This window comes from Apostichopus japonicus, chromosome 15 (genome assembly GCF_037975245.1).
Source record: "Apostichopus japonicus isolate 1M-3 chromosome 15, ASM3797524v1, whole genome shotgun sequence".
NCBI classification, from domain to species: Eukaryota; Metazoa; Echinodermata; class Holothuroidea; order Aspidochirotida; family Stichopodidae; genus Apostichopus; species Apostichopus japonicus.
In genome coordinates, this window is record NC_092575.1 from 24,084,198 (window position 1) to 24,105,825 (window position 21,628).

Consider the following 21,628-nt stretch of genomic DNA (forward strand, 5'->3'; position numbering starts at 1 on the left):
TTGTTTTTTTAAGGTAAAAAGGGCATTTTTCTCAGACAAAATGAAGATTCCTCTCAACTTGTTAGCTATCCAACATGATTTATGTGCAATGGGAGGTTTTTGAACTAGAGAAACAGTTACCACCTTCAATTTATTTTATTTTAACATATTACATCCAGATGATAATCTAAACCTTGGTAATTGAAAGCAATGCACTCCATCATGTCAAAATGATTCAAAGTTTTAACAGCCCTGTGTCAAAGAGTCTTGTGTCAGCCGAAAGTTTGACTTTAAATTTTCGTGAGATTCAAGTTTCGAATTTTAAGCGCACGGTCAAGGAATATCGATTGTGACTAAAAAAATGACTTAGTCTACTCTAAAAGTGAGAATAAATGTATGAAATACTTCAAATCGCATTAGATAACAGGTCGTTACACAGGATCTGGTGAAACTTGAAACGTCAAACAGAAGCTTGAGAATTCAGTGACTGCTTGTGAGTTTTGGGGGCCAACTACAATTTAAAGGGGTAACTGGTAACTCAAGAGGTGAATTAATAGGATAAGAAAGGATGAAAACTTCTATAACGTATATAGTAACCCTGAAACGTTGTGTTTAAGGTTGCGTTGGATTGATTATTCACTCTCTAAATATTTACGGATTTTTTTTTTATCGATTTTGAATGCAACATGAAAAGTATCTGGAACGAGTGCTTCTTTCCTCATATCATATTTCTGAGGTAACACTTGGAGGTTTGGCTCAAGAAGTTTGGTTGGGCCTCTCAAAGGATATCATTCATGATTATCATTGTGTTTACTTCATGCAGCCAACAACAAATTCTGCGAGTTGAATGAAAGTTTTTACAGAGGGTAGTGACTGATCACACAATGCTTTCATGTCACAACCTATTAAACAACATTGCTGGGTTCCTTCGACCAACTGGTGTAATAATTATAAAGATATTGGATCAAGCTCAATTCAGTGAGATGTCAGACATTTAGTCTGACGCAGAAAATTCTATATCCCGAAAATTTAAAGTTTTGTTTATCACTTCATTTTGAACGCTTTGGAAGTTTACGCCTAATTTATCATTCCTGTTGCAATTTTGGTAGATCAAAGAAACACATTATATTTTGTCAGGTGGCTAATATTTCCATAAACAGTAGAGTAACGTTCCACCAGTTAATCACAAAGTCGATCGATAGAGCTTCTGTTTGAACCAACTGATATTTTTAACCTTTTCTACCTGATATCAGTCATCGCAAGTCTCTAGTCAAGAAATCCCTAATCTAATTTATATTTTTAAATTTTTTCTTCAAACATCTTAAAAAATCAATTATCTGGGTAGATAACACTCGACTACTCACATGAAGTCAGATGAGTTAGCCGACAGACACATCCAATCACATCTTAACATTTTTACATACCAGAAACTACCCAAGTAACTTCCTGTTCCTATAGACTCAACCAAGCAAAGTGAGAATTCAAAGGTTTATGGGGTATTTTCTTTGAGTATTTTTTTGTTAAAGCAAATGCTTGCTTTTTCCATAATTTGAAGGACAAATTTCAGCATCATATTTATCTCAAGCAGCCCTAACAATCATCCCTCAATATTAACCTTGAAGTTTACCAGTTTGGAGTGGTCCTGGGTTTATGGCAGGGTTGGGGGGTGAGGTTGGGGGGTATGGGGATGTGGGGGGAGGGGGTAGAAGGGAAGAATGAACATTTGACAGCGGAGACAGACGAAGACGAGTCTTACCAATTCTTCCTTCTTCCTCGAGACGTCTGCTTCTTTTCTTTGAAGTTCTACCATCTCTTCCCTGAGTTCCCGTACTTCTCGTTGACTCTTACGCACGGATTCTAGCGCCCTCTGTTCTTTGACGATGTGACTTTCACGATCAGAGACGGCATCTTCCTGCGAGTCCTTGAGTCTCTCTATTTGTCCCTGAAAAAGAAGAAGAGAGAGAAAAATTAATCCCATCTACTGACAATGTTACTGCCCGGGGGGGGGAGGGGGGATGTTCCATCTTGAGGGCAGATGACACAATTATTAGCTGCAATGTCAAAGCTGTACACTTTTGTCAATAAACTTTATTTATAACACTTGTACTCAAAGAAAGCAGAAAGTCAATACACTCTGTGATTTCCCTGCAACATTTTGCCTTCAGCAAGGAGTGAAAAGCTTCTTTACAAAGTTAAATTTGAACCCATTTACTTACAATGACATGGGGATACACATCTGGGAATTTAAAGGCAAAAGTAAAACAATGACCCAGAAAAACCAATATCAAGGATTTGAAAACTAGTTTCATAGTCATTTTTATGTTTGTTTTGCCCTTTCTGTAAAATCCCCGAACACCCTTTCTGCTCCCCAAAAAAATTAAAGGAAAAAAAAAGGAAGCTTTTACTGAAACTGACGTCTGTGGATGTCTTATTTAGAAAAGGTCTGTTGGAAATTCTGGTGATGTAATATGTATGTCTATAGATCTAAATAAGATATAAGAGATAAGGCAGAGAACAGTGGTTCAAGAAAACTCTTTTTCGTTGCTTTTCCGATTTACCTCCAATCTCTGCTTTTGTGTTTGTTCCAAGTCTAGCCTGGACTCCAGTTCTTTCACTCGGGATTCTAATCTATCTAACTTGTTCTTTTCGATCATGGTGTTGGTCATAAACTCTGCTCGACTTGAAAGCTCAAGATTCTGAAGAAAAAATAAATAGATAAATAGCAGAATGAAATGAACGTTTCAAAATGGACATAAGTATGGAATCGCAATTTTAATACATTTTCATGAAGCTTGAAACTGTTTACTCCTATTTACAAAATTTACAGGTATTATTGTTCATAAAGGAATGTTATGATAAATAGCATAGCAAAACTCAATGGTTAAATCAAGTGACTAATTTTTTTTTTTTTTGGGGGGGGGAGGGAGTGGGAATTAAGTTGTACTTCACAAATGATGGCTGCATTAAAATAATGGGAGGACAGGAAATGTAGCATTGAAATAAATGTTTTCTTAAAACTAAAAACTGGCGATTTTAATTAAACAAAATATGAATTGAGAGCAGTAGTACAATGGATTTGTGGGATAGGGTAGGGCAGGGTAGGGGAGAAGGTGGATAGCTAAATTGGATAGGTGACTAAATTATTTAAAATTATTTAATTTCCTTGCCGCTTACATACAGTAGCATATTCATGTGACATGAGCATATTGTTTACATTTAATTAAACATGTTTACTATTTGGTCAAATACCACAGGTGAAAATGTTTGATATTGCAAGATAAAGCTAACAACCAAAATACCACAGGATGCAAAACAGATCACTTACTACAAATACTATGTAAATATTCTATATTTCTTTATATTTTTGCTTATAAAGTATAATTCCAAGCATTACAAACACATAAAGTGAACTGCATTGATAGCGGTATGTCTGTAATGGACATAAATTGGAACAAATGTTCCATTAGGAACCCAGAAAAGCCTGTCTAGGGGACATTTTTTACTACCCTGTCCTTCCATAAATATTGCACAAAGCAAATATGCATGCTTACCTTTTCCTCAATGTCTTGCAATTGTGTTCTAAGATCAGATATGGTCTGGTTAGCCTCCAGAAGCTTAGCTTGATCCAAGGCAGCCTAAAATGAAGGAATACAAAATTTCTTTTTTGTTAACTTTAGCAGGTTTGTCAGGCAAAATGTCCAGTTGGATAGCAGTATTAAAGGAGAGTTAGACACACGTCTAGAAACAAGGATTCATATCACAGTAATATTAGACATAATAAATGGCATCCCCAAATCCTTTCCTTCCCAAGCATCGGAAACGATTGAAACTATTAGTCTGGGGTTGGGTCATGTGACCAGGGTGTACCCAGCCCTACTATCTTCAAAGAAACAGTGCTCAGTACAAACTGGGTATTTTGTCTGACCACTGTCAGCCACCAATAATAGGCTAAATATGACATGAAAAACCCAAATCCAAAAGTGCCACAGAAATGGAAAAAAATGTTATGTACAAGAGCCAATAAAAATAATTGCTTTTAATTTTTTTAAATAATATTTTTCACTCCAAGTCTTGTTCCTTGTGGATTTGCTGCTTAAACCAACACTCACGAGAAGTGTCGGTACGATTTTTTGTCGGTACCACATTATCCGCTGTTTCAATCTCAAACCCTCAAACCCTGAAATTAAAAGACCTCTCCTGATATACGCATACCTGATTAATTGAGGCTTTGTATTTCTTCATGAGGTCGTTAATTTCTTCCTCGTTGTCCTCCAGCTGTGATTCCAAGTCGGACTTGTCTCTGTTTGCGTGAGACAGTTTGTCCTCTATCTGTGATTGAACGTTGGAAGAAGATATTGTCATGAAATGCTATATATTAAAAAAACTCACACAATCAATCAACCAGAAGACATTTATATAGCGCCAAAGTCAACAGAAATTGTTCAAAGGCGCTATTAGCCTGTTCATTGGTAACTTGTCACACCTACACACAAAAGTGTGCCCAATTTAATCAATCTCTCCTGGGGCACCACAGTGCACCACAAACACATGTCCCCCCGGGGGACTTCTCATAGGGTGCAGCCAGAAACCAGCGCATGCAACTATATTTACAAGTTACCTCGCAAGTCCCCATTTATACACCTGGGCGAAGAGAGGCAATAGAGATAAAGTGCCTTGCCCAAGGACACAACGCAATGATCTGGCAAGGGCTCGAACCTGTAATCCTTAGATCACCAGTCCACTGCCTTGACCACTTGACCACAACGCTCTCTTCTATAGAATGAACCTTGTTTGGACCAGATTGCCAGACATGTACAGGGTGTATGTAAACAAAACAATCCAACATGTGGTTTTAGAGTAAAAACATGGGTTATCTTGAATTTCTGGACCTGGCCACAGGAGGAAAGGTAAGGGGAGTGAGGGGTGAGTTGTAATCATATGAGAAAAACCTCCAGATTCCTGTTCATTAACGATAGCCTTTGTATCCAAAACTAATAGAAAGGGGCCTTGTTGAGAACGGGCTGTAAGCAACAACACTTTGTGGTATGATACTACTAAGAACAGTTAGATATCTAATCCACATAATCCAACATCCAGATAATAGATCTTCTATTAATCCAGGTTTAACTCTGCATCCCTTTTAAAGGTAAAGGAGACAAAGGAAGAAAAAGCCCCTCCCCTCAAAAAAAAGACGAAACTTGTGGTACGAGAGAGACAACCAATAAATTATGGAGAAATTACAGAATGAGATGTATATGCTATGTTAAGTTTCTTTCTTTTGCTTGGAGGGAGGGAATGGATAATTAATTGATCGATCGACGGATCAATTATTCCATCCGACCATCTATCAGTCAATTAAATACGAGACAGATCGATAAAAATACACCAGGCATTTTCCTCCTTACCTCCATTTTGCCTCTGGATAATTCTTCAACTTTGGCTTGTACTTCTAAAAGTTCATTCTCTACAGTCTGTCTGGCTTTAACTGCTGCAGCGGTGGACAGTTGGGCGTCCTCAAGCTAATAATCAAACAGACAATAAGAAATAAATATGAATTGTAACTAGATCTATAGACTATAGGTAAGGGTTGCAGGCATCTACTACAGACCAGTTTCTCCTCCTATTCCTTCCCCCTCCTACCCCTCCCTCACCTTCACTCCAAAACAAATAAATTTCTCTTACATCATTTCTTAGTGACTTTAGCTTGAGACGACTGGGGGCACCAGCCTGTTGTTCCTCCAGTGTGGTCTGTGTGTCGTATAATAAAGCACTCTAAAACAAATCAATTTCTCTTACATCATTTCTTAGTGACTTTAGCTTGAGACGACTGGGGGCACCAGCCTGTTGTTCCTCCAGTGTGGTCTGTGTGTCGTATAATAAAGCACTCTAAAACAAATCAATTTCTCTTACATCATTTCTTAGTGACTTTAGCTTGAGACGACTGGGGGCACCAGCCTGTTGTTCCTCCAGAGTGGTCTGTGTGTCGTATAATAAAGCACTCTAAAACAAATCAATTTCTCTTACATCATTTCTTAGTGATTTTAGTTTCAGATGACTGGGGGCACCAGCCTGTTGTTTCTCTAGAGTGGTCTGTGTGTCGTATAATAAAGCACTCTAAAACAAATCAATTTCTCTTACATCATTTCTTAGTGACTTTAGCTTGAGATGACTGGGGGCACCAGCCTGTTGTTTCTCCAGAGTGGTCTGTGTGTCGTATAATAAAGCACTCTAAAACAAATCAATTTCTCTTACATCATTTCTTAGTGACTTTAGTTTGAGATGACTGGGGGCACCAGCCTGTTGTTTCTCCAGAGTGGTCTGTGTGTCGTATAATAGAGCCTTTGTCCTCTTCAGGTCCCTCCGTAACCTCTTCTCCGTCTCCTTGTCGCCGTCCACCCTCTGGTCTCTCAGTTCTGCTAGCTGTCTCTCCAATTCTCGCTTCTCTCTCTGCGCAGTCTGTCTGTCCCTGTATTCTTCCTCCACCTGAAGTTCTAATTGCTTGACCTTTGGTTTTGAAAAAAGAGAAAAGATGTGGAAAAAAATTATATACATGCAAGTCATACATATAAAACAACTACATGATGAAATCATAGGCTGCCTATTGAGGAATCCTTACTATGACTCAATAATAAAGTACACAAACTATCAACATTTCAATTTCCAAGATAGCTTCTACTTATCCTAAGCATTTAAACTGATTGAAATCAGCTCTCTAAGTGTGATTTCCTTGATGTCGGGTCACTCTATCAGCCTGTACACACTAAACATTCTTTGCACTTGTTGCCTGTTGAATTCAGAATTAAGTTCAAAGTACTGCTCCTAGTGTATAAGTGCATTCATGGAATGGCACCCGCCTATTTGTCGGACGATCTGTCCTTCCAGGTCAATACTCGTTATACCTTGCGTTCTAGCAATACACTCACTCTCACTGTTCCCAGAACTAAACTGAAAACCTATGGCGACCGTGTCTTTCCATCAGCCTAGCCCAAGCTCTGGAATGGTCTGCCCATATCTGTGTGGAGTTCTCCTACTCTCAGTCAGTTCAAGTCTTGTTTGAAGACTCATTTTTTCAAGTTGGTGTTCTATTAGGGTTGTGCAGCGCTATTGAATACTTCGTAGATTTTAGCACTTTATAAGTTCATTTATTTATTTATTTATTAATTTATTTAAACAGTACTCCAGTCACCTATAGACATGTGGTTGCTCAGTCAATGCATGCTTTCTTGAATAAAAGTACTGACCACTGTCAGCCAACATAATATACTAAATATGGCTACAAAATCAATATTTTAACAATAAATATATAACACAAAGATTGGATATGCTATCATAGCCTATAAAATAAATGTTTTGTATTTGTAAATATAACTCAACTTTTGCTCGTTAAGAATTGCTGGTTAAACTAAACTTCATAGAAAGTGTGGGTGCGATATTTGTAAACCAAAATTTGCCATTTCATTTCTTATGTTTGATAATAATTTCATCTACTGAGAGAGAAAATAAAATTCCTACAAATTGTAGTGCAAAATTCAACTCAAAATCTTGTCTTGCTGAAATGCAGAATACTTTGCCAAATTTCTATGATTTAAAGTTCGATAAATGGACACAACATCAAGGATTCTTTTTCAGAGAGAAACAAGGTAGATAAATCATGAAAAGCTTTTCACAGTAGCTAAAAATGAACATTGCCGAAGGGCAAATTTCAGATTAGAATTATCAGCAGAAAAATCTTGCCATGTTACCCAAGACGATATAAACATACTGAAGATTTTACAGGAATCCCTGAATTCCTGTGAGGGTTCAGGACAGAGAAAGGTTTGTAAAGGCACTGAGGCACTTGAAACGTGATCAACATTTTAGAAGCGATTAACAGATAAGGAAAAACTCTGAAGAAAGGATTTGAGAGTTAGAGAGTTTTGAAACATCTTAATGAAACTTGTGAATGTGAATAAAAACAAAACATCTCTCTCTCAATTCCACTTCAAAGGATAGTTTTGTATTTTATATCTCAGAATTGGAAAAATCTACAAAATGGTACTCACTTCAATGAAGCTCTTTTAATTTTCTCAGCTTGAGCCACAATGTTAACTATACACTTCATATGTTCCATGAAGAGATAAATTCCAGATGTTGGAAAATTTACAACATCAATGATGCTTTTCATAATTCTTGCCTGATTTAAAGCAGCATTTTGCGTCCTTTTCTATGATATTTCTCAACCTCACTGACTCTACTATGCCATAACGACATACATAACTAGCTTATCTATTTTAATCTTACTTCAAATGGTGGCATAAAAGTCGAAAAATTTGCAACTTTCAACTTTGTTTTTTTCCAAGATATTTTCCGTTGGGATCCCAATTAACCTCGCCCATAATATGAATATTTAAACATTATGAACGTCATAAACCAATACGTAATCCAACACCAAGCTTGATTTGTGTACAGGCTATATGGCAGTTGTACCAGGGAGTTCCATAACAACTCCCTGGTTGTGCCAACGCAAAGTCTTGAATCTATTTTTAGCAAAGGCTCATAACTAAACCTGCATCTCTGATTGGTTGAATTCAAACTAGTGGGTTTGGGGTACTGTATGCGATTAATTTTAAATGTGGAATTTTGTCGTGGATACTTTTCTCATTCTCTGCAAATATCCTTAATTACTCGCCAATTAACGATGTTGGCAGGGAAAAACTTGGCTGACATCTTAGTTTGCTGTTTTGTGATTGATATATGTAAAAAAATCGTAGACATGTCAAAAAATAGAAAACCGCGACCAAACGCAAAATGCTGCTTTAATGCGTTCATTTTTACACCACACTACGAAACCCAATGATTCAAGAGTGCTGTAGCCTAAGGAAAGGGTATGAAGGTGAGGTTATGTTTCTTTTGGCTTTGATTTTTTATTTTTTTTCTGACAAATCTGACCTTATTTTGTGCTGATATCCTCACGTCCTCCATTTCCTGGTCTTTGGCATCCAGATCCTTCTGAAGAGATTGTTTTCCTTTCTCCAACTGCATCTCAAGTCTCAGTTTAGTCTGAATAAAGAAAATAGATATCTATAAATAACCGAAGAAGGGTTCGGAAATGACATTTTCTGAATAGTTTTGCTGATGTTGTACTTTTTTCCTCCTAACTTCAGAGTGGTAACCTATACACTAATCCCTTGTCTTTTGCAATGAATAACTGTTAATTCACAAACAATATTTAATTTTCAAATCATTTGACACTCTCTGCTAATCGCACAGTAGACTTGAACACAATATTACAGCAATTTTGAAATTCACAGCTTGGAAGAAATAATTATCATTTTCATACCCTATGGGTACAATAATCCACATAGTGTTGTATTAAAACAAGCCTACAGACTGTTTTTTCTAGCCTTTCAATAACTTTGACTCCATTGAGGAGTAAAGTAATATCTGTCACACTGTCCAACAGGAAGGAGTGGAACAGTGCCAAGGGAACAGGGATTGAAGATGGACGAAAGGACTCAGAAAAGAACCTACTGCATACATTTGCTTTCATGTGTCTGGCATGCAAACTCAGTAATCCGAAACCGAAGCGGCCAAGCTAGTATTTACATACTGTTAATTGTTTATCTTTTTGGTCATTATAACACCCCTTCCTACCCCTATCTCTAACACCCCCACCCCCATTACTGACCTGTGTCAACTGCTGTATCTGGCCAGCTTGGTCATCGAACTCCCCCTCCAGGTCCTCAAGCTAGTATGTACATACTGTTAATTGTTAATCTTTTTGGTTGTTATAGCACCCCTTCCTACCCCTATCTCTCTCCCCCACCCCCACCCCCACCCCCACCCCCACACACCCCCATTACTAACCTGTGTCAACTGTTGTATCTGGCCAGCTTGGTCATCTAGCTCCTCTTCCAGGTCCTCAATCTTTGCCTCCAATTCTCTCTTTTGCCTTTTCATGGTGGTAATCTCCACTACTTCTTTGTTGCCATGGGAACTCATTTCTTCCAATTCTTCCTTCTGCTGTTCGATCCTATCCTCCTTAAATTTCACTTCGCTTTGGACTTCCTGCGGGCGAGAGACCATTTAAAACGTACAGACACTCATGGAGGAAAGATAAAAAGCACTGCTATGGAACAATTTACCCTTTACACAATACTAGAAGTGTACAGACAGACAATCTACCAATCTGCACACTATTGAACTTTGACACGGTCGACTGCACTTTTAAACTAAGCAAATTTCGTCGACTATTTTGGGTGTTGTCACGCCTCGGCACCCTCGCACAAAATGATCATTTCTTCTTCGGAAGTGACATCAAAGGATTTCCCCACCTACTGCAAAGATAGTACTTTCTATTCTTCTTTTAATTGGAATTCTCTTATTCAATCTGTCTATAGGAAGGTCACAGGTATACAGGACAAAAATTCATGCCATTGAGATTAGTAACAGCTCACCCAAACAAAAAGAATCCCAACAACTGCTTTAGAGTGTGGGAAGACAAGGAAATGTCTCTCTGTGCAGTTGTTCAATGAAGTTTATTTGACAAAGTAAGCACTATACATCAATCCAGTGGTTACCATAAATACAGTATACATACATCACATTTAGTATGCAACCTAGGTATAAAATGTCAATCCAACCAGTTCCAGTTATCTGTTATAATTTTTTTTTTTTTTTTATGAGACTGTTTTGTTATTAACAGAGCTTATCAGGGAGAGGGTATCTTTACTTTAACCAGCAGACAATGGGCATGGACTGATTTTAATATTAACCTGATTATTGATTGATTACTGATTATTGATTTTTGCTTAACCAAGATTAACCTGATGAGTGGATTGTGTTGAATAAATAAATATCTTGCTGAAATAAGTCAAACTTTCCCTGAGGCCATCAAAGGAACAAATGCTGATTTTATAGTAGAACCCTAAAATTGCACTTCAGATATGATACCTTCTATTATATGTAAACTTTAAGGATAGCTGATTTTGATATTCTGACCACTCATAAATGATAATTCACTTCGCCCCATGGAATGACCAAAATACTTATACCTATAACACTGGCCTTGTATAGTAAAAAAATATTTCTCAGAGATGGTATTCTCTCTTAACAGTGGCATATACAAAGCAACATGCAGTTACTGCCACAAAATTCCCCCTCATAGGATAAAAGAGATGCATTTCTTGCGATTTTATTTTGGGTTTTACGTATGGCTCTGAGGGAACCAAAACATGAAACATTCTTCCTAAGCATTTTTTTTAACCCTGGACTTTGTAAAAAAAAAAAAAATTCTTCTCTGATTGAGAGAGGGTTGATAATTATTAAGCTAAACAAAAACAATTTCAGGTGAATTACCCTAAAGATATCATTCACCCTTCTGTTGCCAGATGCCTTCACAAAATATTTTCATCTTCATCATACACAATACTATCACAATGTGATTTTGACAAATATATGCAGATAATTTCCAGCACTTTCATTGCACAATCAACTTCAGTTGACAGAATCACCCTCTTATGCCAAATTTCACAATTCCTGGTACGATTTTTCGTGGACCCGAAGTTACAGATTGTGATTTTAGTTTATCTTATCTTCCTATCAATGGTTGAGTTTTGGGACAATCCCATCATACCAAATTCAATACACTACAATACAAAACTGATTGGCATTAAAACTGCAGCGTCAAAGAACTGTTTAGCATGAATATTTATGACGATAAAACAGCTGGGTCTGTTTGAACATGGAAAACAGATTGATAGGGAGGTAATGAATAATATTATCGTCAAAGCTGATTAGAAAACAGCAGAGAGTGTAATTAGCAGTACAATGATACGTGTGTGGGCGTCCGTAAGCCAGACTAGCTATACAGACTGGTAACAGTAATGCAATTCAAATCCCCTCTAAAGTAATATTATATATGTATGGGATATAGCAACATGTTCAGTGTACTGTTCTACTGAACATTGTAGAAAAATCTTTGTGATACCTATTCGTGCGATTAAATGAACCGTTTTGTCTGACAAATGACAATACTCAGACGTTTTCTATGCATACAAACACAAATCTACCCTAGCCTAAGAACTGGTAACTTTCTTGCACCCCTACCCCCCCCCCCCCCCTCAATAACCTTCTCAAAGGGCACCGCTGCCCTCTTCCTTCTGAATCTACCACTAAGAAGCCAGACATTCTGCAGCAGGGTCTTCATCTTTCGAAAGCAGTTTACACCGTGACAGTCTCTGGGTACATTTAGGAGAATTTCAACAATGTTTTTTTCCTGTTTCAGGTTTCTCACCTTTTTAGGCCAAAATATTCACTTAGAATTTTAGGCAGAAATGAAACAAACTAATGTAATAATTTGTTGACATGTGTGGAACAGTTGTGAAACAAAACGTTTTTTTGACTTTTGATGAAAATATTTCACAGCTTGGATCTTTGTCCTCCACTCTTTTCGCTTATTTAAAACACATTCATGAATTCTCACCTCTAACTCTGCTAAAAGTCTGTTAATCTCGTTTCTGACTTTTGATGAAAATATTTCACAGCTTGGATCTTTTTCCACTCTTTTCCCGTATTTAAAACACATTCATGAATCCTCACCTCTAACTCTGCTAAAAGTCTGTTAATCTCCGATTGCATCTGGTCCTTCTCTCTCTGCATCCTCTCCTTGGCTATTCTCTCCGTAGATGCTTCCGACTGGAACTTGTGTAGCTCGGTGTCAAACCTGTCGAGGAAGCCGGATAGAAGTTGACAACAGGAGTGTTAACAGGAGTGTTAGCTCAGTGACTAACATCGGTGCCTTTCAATCATAAGGTCCCGAGTTCGAGTCACTCCAAGATTAATGTACTGTATGTCATCCAGTTACAGAGTTGTTGACAATTGACAATTCATAATCATTGACGTTAAATATGAATCCAAGTAACTGACTTCGGTCAGCTTGTGGCTTTGATAAGCCAATGATGGCTTCTTCACAAGTTCCTGCTTACAGGAGGATCTAAAATACATACAACATTGCTTGTGGGTTTATAAAATCAGATCAAAATCAGACCTGTTTTCTTGTTTTGCTTAAAACTTCTCCTTAATCTGAAGTAATCCACACGAGATTGCGAGTACTAGAAGCTGGTCGATATCTAATACCTACCCTACTTGGTAATTGAACAAAGAATCCTTAAGTTGATCAAACTTAAAATGGTGGTGACTATGCTTTGGGACAACAAACTGGTAAATGGCACACATGGTTTTGTCGGAATTTGTATTATAAAGCTTAGTATTTTGTGCATGGGTGTAAAATTCATTGAACCATGCAGTCCTATTCAACACCCACACTTGCAGATAGCATTGAGACAATGACACATAATATTGCGTAAAATGTACAATTGGGTGCACTGCGAGATATTTCCACTACTACTCACTATCATAGGGGTAGGTCGACCCACCTACACCAAGGTATACTGTGGAGTTAGTTGTATGTTCAACAAGGAATTACTGTTAGGTATAATGCAAAGTACTGTAATATTATGTAAGATATCGGGTGAAGTATGTATTCCAATACATACTGTGAGATATGCTCATCAAGAAAAGATTCAGCTATTAGGCATACTCAATTAATTGACAGTATGTTCAGTATGTTATTATAAGGTACAGAACATTTCTCAAAAGATAACATGGAGTACAATATTTCAATACATTTCAGCAAGACCAGCTGCGAGATATGTACTCACACACACTGAATACCTGACAATGAGTTTCAAATATCAGACAATATCGTGTAAGGTGTCAAAGATTGAAGACATCCCCCTCAAAAATAGTTCATCTTGATATATAAGGTAGACAATGTTTGAAATGCTCTGTGTGGACTTCATGCATGTATTTTGTTCATAAATGACAAATATGTATTAGGAAATGTGATGAATATTATACAGAACCCTTAGTGCCAAGACTATGTTACTGAAAGTTCATAAAAATTTTGTGATTACACATATCTTTCAAATTTTGTAATAAAATTGCCAAGAACTGAATATAATCATTTAGTTTGCACGATAAACTGAGCTTCTTAATGAAATCTAGATCTTTTTACATCATAACCTTCCAAATTTTGGAAACCATCAAATTGCTGAAAATAGAGGGCAGCAGGTACATTTATGTTGCCTTTTCAATTGTCACTTGGAACTTAAATTTTCAAGCAAGTGTAACTAGCATGTCCATTTATTGGTTAAACCAAGACAATTTCATGAAATTAGTTAATATAACATGCAAACCAAAATGAACGCTGATTCACATAGAAACAAACTTCTTGATTAATATCTGAAATGAAAGTTGATCTGTTTCACAGGTGAAGAAATAATTCTCATGATTCAATACAAAATGCTGTCGTCAGGGCAAACTCCCTGACATGACAAGTAATGCACACACACACATGTGGGTTTCTGTATGTGTAATGTATGTCAATGGAGGAAAGGGGAAAAAACTTCACACACAGTTCACAGATAACTGAAATGGTAATGGTGATCATACTGTTTTCAGAAGCTGCTCACCGATTCACTTCCAAGCCGAATCTAAAACACAGGAGTAAATTTTGCACGACACATACACACACACAAAGAAAAATAAGATTTTTAAACGTTGAAATATACATGACAGATTATTCATTGATGATACTTCCTTTTTTGTGTGGGGGGGGGGAGGGGGGACAGGGAAGCTTAGGGCTAAATTGGGTTTTAATCCATCACTGCCACAATGTGCAAGAAGAAGCTGTACAGCCTTCATTTCTTTTCCTCTTTTATTTTTTTTTGGGGGGGAGGGGAGGGAAGCTTAGGGCTAAATTGGGTTTTAATCCATCACTGCCACATTGTGCAAGAAGAAGCTGTACAGCCTTCATTTCTTTTCCTCTTTTATTTTTTTTTTGGGGGGGGGAGGGGAGGGAAGCTTAGGGCTAAAGAGGGTGTTAATCCATCACTGCCACAATGTGCAAGAAGAAGCTGTACAGCCTTCATTTCTTTTCCTCTTTTATTTTTTTTTTTTGGGGGGGGGGGGGGAAGGGGGAGGGAAGCTTTGGGCTAAAGAGGGTGTTAATCCATCACTGCCACAATGTGCAAGAAGAAGCTGTACAGCCTTCATTTCTTTTCCTATTTTATTTTTTTTTTGGGGGGGGGGAAGGGGGAGGGAAGCTTAGGGCTAAAGAGGGTGTTAATCCATCACTGCCACAATGTGCATGAGGCAGCTGTACACAGCCTAATCACAATTTATGCATAGTTTACCATTGTGCAGATATCATTTTTGAACGAATGATTGAACAAATAAATCCCTTAAGCGGAAAGTGTCTTGTGCCGATAACCTCACCTGAGGATGAGGAAATTCATTATCTCGAAAAATTAATGAGTCGTCAGAAATCCGATTTGAGTTTTGGTACATTCAGTGATGATATAAATCCTTACTTATTAATTTAACCAAATTTGATCATTTGTCAAATGTATCAACATAACAAGAAATTACATGAAAGACAAGAGAGAGATTAAACAACAAGGGGAAGGTACTATTGACATCAATGTCAGAATTTTCTGTAACCGTTTTTCTCGCTCAAATTTTTCGAAGTGGAGAAAATGTCTTACTTTCTTTGCTTTTTCTCCAGGTCCGAATTCCTGGACTGTTGCGTCTCCAGATGTCTCCTGATGTCTTGAGTCTCCCCGTTTAACTTCACCGACTTTCTCTTCATCGAGACCGCCTGCCTCCTCTGTTCCTCGACCTCCTCCAGAGCCTCGGCCAACTGATGACACAAACATTGCAAGAAGTTGATTGATATAGTCCATCTTATTTTTTACTTCTTTTATTTACCGAGACGGTTGTTATATTTATCGTGGCTTGGTTAACAGTTTTGTACATTGAGGGCAAATCCTTTTAGACTGGAGTTCTCGTTAACAGGGACTTAATGGCTACAAGCAAAAAAAGGTCAATGTTTGGCAGGAATTTACAATTGAATCACTGGGGTGGGAAGGGCGGTACTGGGGGGGGAGATAAAATTGGAGGTTACAGACAGCAAAGTGACATCCTAACTTTGACCCTTTACCTTTCTCTCAACGGCTTTCTTTGCACTCGCTAGGTTCTCCAGTTCTTCTTCGTGTTCCTGTTTCAGTTTGGTCTTTGCTAATTCCGATTCTTTCCTCAAGTAGTCGTATTTGTGTTTATATACGGAATCTGATAAAATGAAGCAGGAATGAAGAATGACAAATGAATCTATGTATATTGTGCCAAATTATTGACGGAATGACTCTCTGGTCCCCCTCTTCCTCTCAACCATACGTATATGCTTTGAACTGATGGATGCCCACTTCATAGTTTAAGAATTAGATTGCTGAGAAATGTGTCGGAAATATCCAAAATACGTACTACAAAGGTAACATTTTGCAATCAAACTAAATCATACAAAATAGGACTACATATTCTTCTATGACGTAGGTATTATTAACTCAGGCATGGTGTAATGATTAAAGTGTCCGCCCTACAAACGTTAGGTTCCCGGTTTAAAAAAAACACTAAGATACCAGGTTAGCTTGTCGTATTTAATATCACTGATGTGTAAACATTGTTCAGCACAATCTTCCATGGATATGGTATGTCTGGTTTGCAAATTGGGAAACAATGGGGTTTGATTCTTCTTTCCATATAGCGATAGCTGCACTGCAGTTATGATCATTGTGGAGGGGTGGGGGGGGGGCGTTCACCTCCCTCAGTATTTAGTGGGATTGTGAGTTGCACTCTTGCCTGCCAGATGGGGGATTTTATGTGGTGGTGTGGGGAGCAACAGTGGGTTTCACAATCACATGCCCGCCTTGCAATTCTCTGAACACTCATCGAAGAGAGAAGGCATGAGATAAGTTGCCATTCATTCATGATCGTAACATTTCATAGCGGTTCAGAGTTGAACTTCTGCCCGCTTCATAATGATCGGAATTCACCAAACTAGACTGAACCTCTTAAGAGAGAGAATAGAAACCATTGATTATGAAACGATTTGATCCAGTCACCTCAAAGGATACAAAATTTGATCCAGTCACCTCAAGGATACAAAGTTTGATCCAGTCACCTCAAGGATACAAAGTTTGATCCAGTCACCTCAAGGATACAAAGTTTGATCCAGTCACCTCAAGGATACAAAGTTTGATCCAGTCACCTCAAGGATACAAAGTTTGATCCAGTCACCTCAAGGATACAAAGTTTGTCCTCTTCTGACTCAGCTGTCCAGTCCTCTTGTTTTGTTTTCTTAGCATTTGTGCCGGCTTGATTTCTTGTCCAAAGAGAAGCACCCCAATTCGAATTGGTGTCTTGATTCTTCAGTCAACAATTTTTTGTAACAAATATTATACTCTCATTACTTGACACAAGCCCATCTCTCATTCTGCCCACCATTATACCACTCAATCACCCCCCCCCCCAACCCCCGCATCATCATCATCATCATCATCATCATCATCATCATCATCATCATCATCATCATCATCATCATCATCATCATCATCATCATCATCATCATCATCATCATCATCATCATCATCATCATCATCATCATCATCTTCATCATCGTCATCATCAACATACCTTCCTCCTCCGTACTGGTGTCGCCGTCGATGAACGATGACCTCATCATTCTGGATTCTATCACCTCCATGTCCAACTGCTCTGCTTTTCGTTTCAGATTTTGATGAGAGGCCTAGATGAGAGGAAGAGGAGGCATTATTAACGAGGTGCACTCAATTAAAATCTTCTGCTGGCACAGAGGCCCCCACTACTTATATGCAACTGTGAACATGTGTAGCAAAGACGATGTCATTTCTTTAATTGGATTTGTCTCGCAACTGATCTCTAACACCTAGAGAGAGAGTCTAGTCTTCAAATTAAACATCAACTGATGTTTTTGCAATGACTGGCACGCCGCCAATGTTGCTATAACCGAGCCTCACCTCATTTGCAAATCACTCTCTAGGCTGGATATATCCTTTGTCACGTTTGTTAGTGAGTCTCACAATCTTTGTTGGGAATTTCTCAAGTAACTAAAAGTGATACTAAAAGGTAACCTACACTGAAAGTAGTGAATGACTATATCACTTCAAAGTTAACATTTTTGTCTTCAAATTATTTCTATAAAATTTGCTTTCATATGGAATAGTGCTAAACAGTAGCAAAGATTCAAACCATATATGAAACTGTAAATTATCAACGAAACAGGATCAGTCGTATGAACGAAACCGTTTGAACGTATAGGATATAAACTTATGATTTTCCTTTATACTGTAAGTGGGCAATTGCTTGGACGATACTCGACAGAATTTTTTTCTCAAACAGTCGCTAAAATTGATCAAACTTGAACAATTTATCCTCCCCCCCCCCCGGAACAAAAAAAAAAAAACATGTTTAATATGAAAGAGTATGTGAAATGATGTGAGTGAAACAGCAGTTGTAGTAAAGATTCAACCACAAACAAACAATAAATTGCAATACTCAAATAAGCATAACTAAAAACGGATTATGAACAAAAAGCCCGCTGAGCAAATAACCAATGAAAAGTACCTTGTAACCAATTCTCAGAGAACCATCAATTTTCAGAAAAACTGAAACTTTTGATCTCTTTTATCCATCTGCTTAAAAATTTCATATCCATTAAATAAAAAGGAAATGGATGCTTTCTTGTTTGTCTTCTCTTTACCTTTAAATCTTTTAATTCTTTCTCTAGTCTGAGCCTTTCTGCAGTCTCCGCCTCTAACATTTCAGTAACGTTGGTTGCTGTGTCGTGTTCCTCTGACAGATCTGTGGTCAGTTCTGACATCTGTGAGCGAAAGAAGGTTAAATACTAGCAAGCTGCCTAAGATGATTTAAAGGCATTGAAGACTTGCACAAAAAGAAACGTCTAATGCCGGTAATCTGACCTAGTTTCGAACGAGGTGTAACAGAAGTGTTAAACACCACCATCGATCCCAGAAAATACACACACAGCTTGCTACCATCGGTACTTAGACACTAGTGTACAGTCAGTACATACAGCTGCGTTCAATACCCACAGCACGGTGTATAAACGATACAGCGATGGAAATCTCAGATCCAGCTAAAGATAACAAGGTATCACGTTTCATTTCTGTCTGCATTTTGTAGCAACACAAACAAAACGTCACTTGCAAGCAACAGAATGTGAACTTTTTCAGATGGCAGCATGCGGTTTGGGGCAAGTCTTCAATGCCTTGAAGGAAAACTTTTTGGTTGCGAACTTACCCCGACTCTCTGGCTGTTCCCTCTGACCTCTGTACCCATGTCCTACCCATGCCCTACCCATACCTTCGATGGCCTTTAATGCATATCCTCACAATTTTTTGAAGGGTAGAGCCTTGTATTGGGTCGAAAAGGGTTATGATCTATGTTAGGTCGAGCATCTGGAAACTATAACAATTTCTCTCATTCTGGTTGTTCTGACCTTTGACCTCAGCAACGACTGCCAGCTCTTGAAATGCCCTGCCTAACCAAATGAACTAACGTTCCTCTTTTCAACTGCTTAAATGTAAACTTACTTAGAAAGATCTTCTTTTAACTTAATTTATTATCAGTCGTGGGAAGAAAAAAATAGCAAAACAGCAGCAGTGGCAATGTCAACCACAACAAAAACAACAACAATTTGATCATACGAAAAGGAACAAGAACGACAACAATGAATTTAAATATTTATGTTAACAAGCATAACAGCCGCTTACCCGTGCTTCAAGTTTATCGCAGTTTAGTTTCAAATTGTTCCTCTCTTGTTCCACTCGGACTAACCGTGCTCGAAGTTCTTCGACCTCAATCTGCAGATGAATAAGACAAAAGATTCTATTAGGAGATCCAAATGACAGGACGACGTGAAGCGGTGGAACGTACCAAATTTATGATTATTGTGGAATGTACCAAATTTATGAGGGGAGTAAATCTATTCCAATCAAGGACACAATAAATCTCATATACTTTCATTCCAACTAAAAAAACAACATTGACTCTTCTGGTGGAAAGTTTTCTGACTCCTGGCATAAAACTCTCGGACTTTAAATCCCAAAGTAAAAAAAGTCAACCACACCTTCCCTCCCCTATCCCCTTACCCTTCCCCCATTCCCCCCCCCCCCCTACCAGCATCATCCGAGGACTGATAAGTAGTTATGCTTTTTGGTAGACAGCTTTGTGGGCCAGCTTGGAAGTGATATCCCTATAACTTTCCCATGCATGCAGGTCATACTTACGTTTTTCATTTTTAATTCTTCTTCTGTCCTGTGGACATCCAGCAAGGGTAGGATCTTAGCGACTAGCTTCCACCACGGCCAGTTTCGTATTCCCTGGTATTTACGTATGTTCCTCTGGATACACCGGATTGCAACATTTTGAACCTGCAAAGAGAAAAATAAAGAATCAATAAATTAAATTAAAAAATAAGCATCTGGGATAGCGTTTCCTACTGTAGAAGGAATTGATTCTATTGGTGAAGGAACTGAGCCTCTGAGAACAGAACTGAGTTAAGCAGACTAGTTTACCAGTAGTACTACAGCATGAGTATAAGTACAAGTATAGTTACCATTGGTATGAGTATGAGTACATAGAGCCTGTAACACAAGCACCAGTATTTAATCTTATACTAGTGCCTGTATTAGATTTCCCTAAACACCTAGTACAGTATGCATAGGCCTAGGAAACCACTTTGATTTGGGGGGGGGGCTGTAACGACTTGACCGAAGAATATAACCAAAATTGTTTGTGCGCTCCACGCGTGTTCAACATCTTACTGTGCACATCATGTAGGCATGAATTGGTTATTACATCCCATGCCAATAACATACAATCGTTTGCCCTGTTATTACACTTCCATAGTGGTTATAATTATTGGGGAAGTCGGTACAATAATCATGATAATAATAATATAAATTTAACCATTGAAACACACATTGCAAATTATATTTCTCTCAGTAGTAGTGTCCGAAAACTTCTCAGCATATTGCCCGAATGTTTTCAAATAAAATTGGTTGGGGGGCTGAAGCCCCCCAGCCCCCCGCCTCCTATGCCTATGGCAGTATGTCTGTACACATTCCATGAGAGTGAGTAACAGCAACCATACTAGATTACTAAGTATCAGTACAGACCCAAATTTGCTGTTAAGTTACTTATTAGTTACCATTTCTGTCCCATACATTGCCATTCTTACATTTATACTAAAGATAGCAATGAACATTAAAATAAACTTGAAACTGTTTCTATCACAATCAGGTCCAACAAAATCACACCAAGAGTGATGGAATGTGATTGAATGAGACAATAAATTAAAAAGTTCTGAAAAGACTAACAGATCACATTAAATGTTTATTCACTGGAATTAAACAATTATAATAACTCTCTAATTTGGAATAAAAAGCTAAATGTATTTTTTAACTTCACAAATCTGAAAAGACTAACACATCACATTAAATGTTTATTCACTGGAATAAACATTTATAATAACTCTCTAATTTGGAATAAACAGCAAAATTGTTTTTTTAACTTCACAGATCTAATTAGGTTGATCAAAGCTTTATCCAGTTATGTGGGAAACAATACATGACACGACAGAGCCACTCAATTCAAAATGTGGCAGCATTAAAAGCCCTCACCAGATTGAGTACAATTTTATTCTTCAAAT

At 37.9% G+C, this 21,628-nt stretch overlaps 1 protein-coding gene across 4 annotated transcripts in view; it reads right to left on the reverse strand.

Annotated features, from left to right (window-relative positions):
* LOC139980528 (unconventional myosin-XVIIIa-like) overlaps positions 1-21,628 on the reverse strand; it is a 161,353-nt gene that overhangs the window by 55,679 nt on the left and 84,046 nt on the right. For all 4 annotated transcript variants that reach the window (XR_011797571.1, XM_071992229.1, XM_071992228.1 and 1 more), the window contains 15 exons: positions 20,205-20,348; positions 19,689-19,778; positions 18,656-18,775; positions 17,551-17,662; positions 16,022-16,149; positions 15,567-15,721; positions 12,559-12,682; positions 9,826-10,026; positions 8,908-9,018; positions 6,232-6,483; positions 5,385-5,498; positions 4,192-4,308; positions 3,531-3,614; positions 2,538-2,675; positions 1,736-1,921 (listed from right to left, as the gene is read on the reverse strand). Coding sequence is in view for 3 of the 4 variants with exons in the window: in XM_071992229.1 (XP_071848330.1) it covers positions 1,736-1,921; positions 2,538-2,675; positions 3,531-3,614; positions 4,192-4,308; positions 5,385-5,498; positions 6,232-6,483; positions 8,908-9,018; positions 9,826-10,026; positions 12,559-12,682; positions 15,567-15,721; positions 16,022-16,149; positions 17,551-17,662; positions 18,656-18,775; positions 19,689-19,778; positions 20,205-20,348 (2,076 nt within the window). In the remaining variant the exon portion in view is untranslated. The remainder of the gene's footprint in view (positions 1-1,735; positions 1,922-2,537; positions 2,676-3,530; positions 3,615-4,191; positions 4,309-5,384; positions 5,499-6,231; positions 6,484-8,907; positions 9,019-9,825; positions 10,027-12,558; positions 12,683-15,566; positions 15,722-16,021; positions 16,150-17,550; positions 17,663-18,655; positions 18,776-19,688; positions 19,779-20,204; positions 20,349-21,628) is intronic.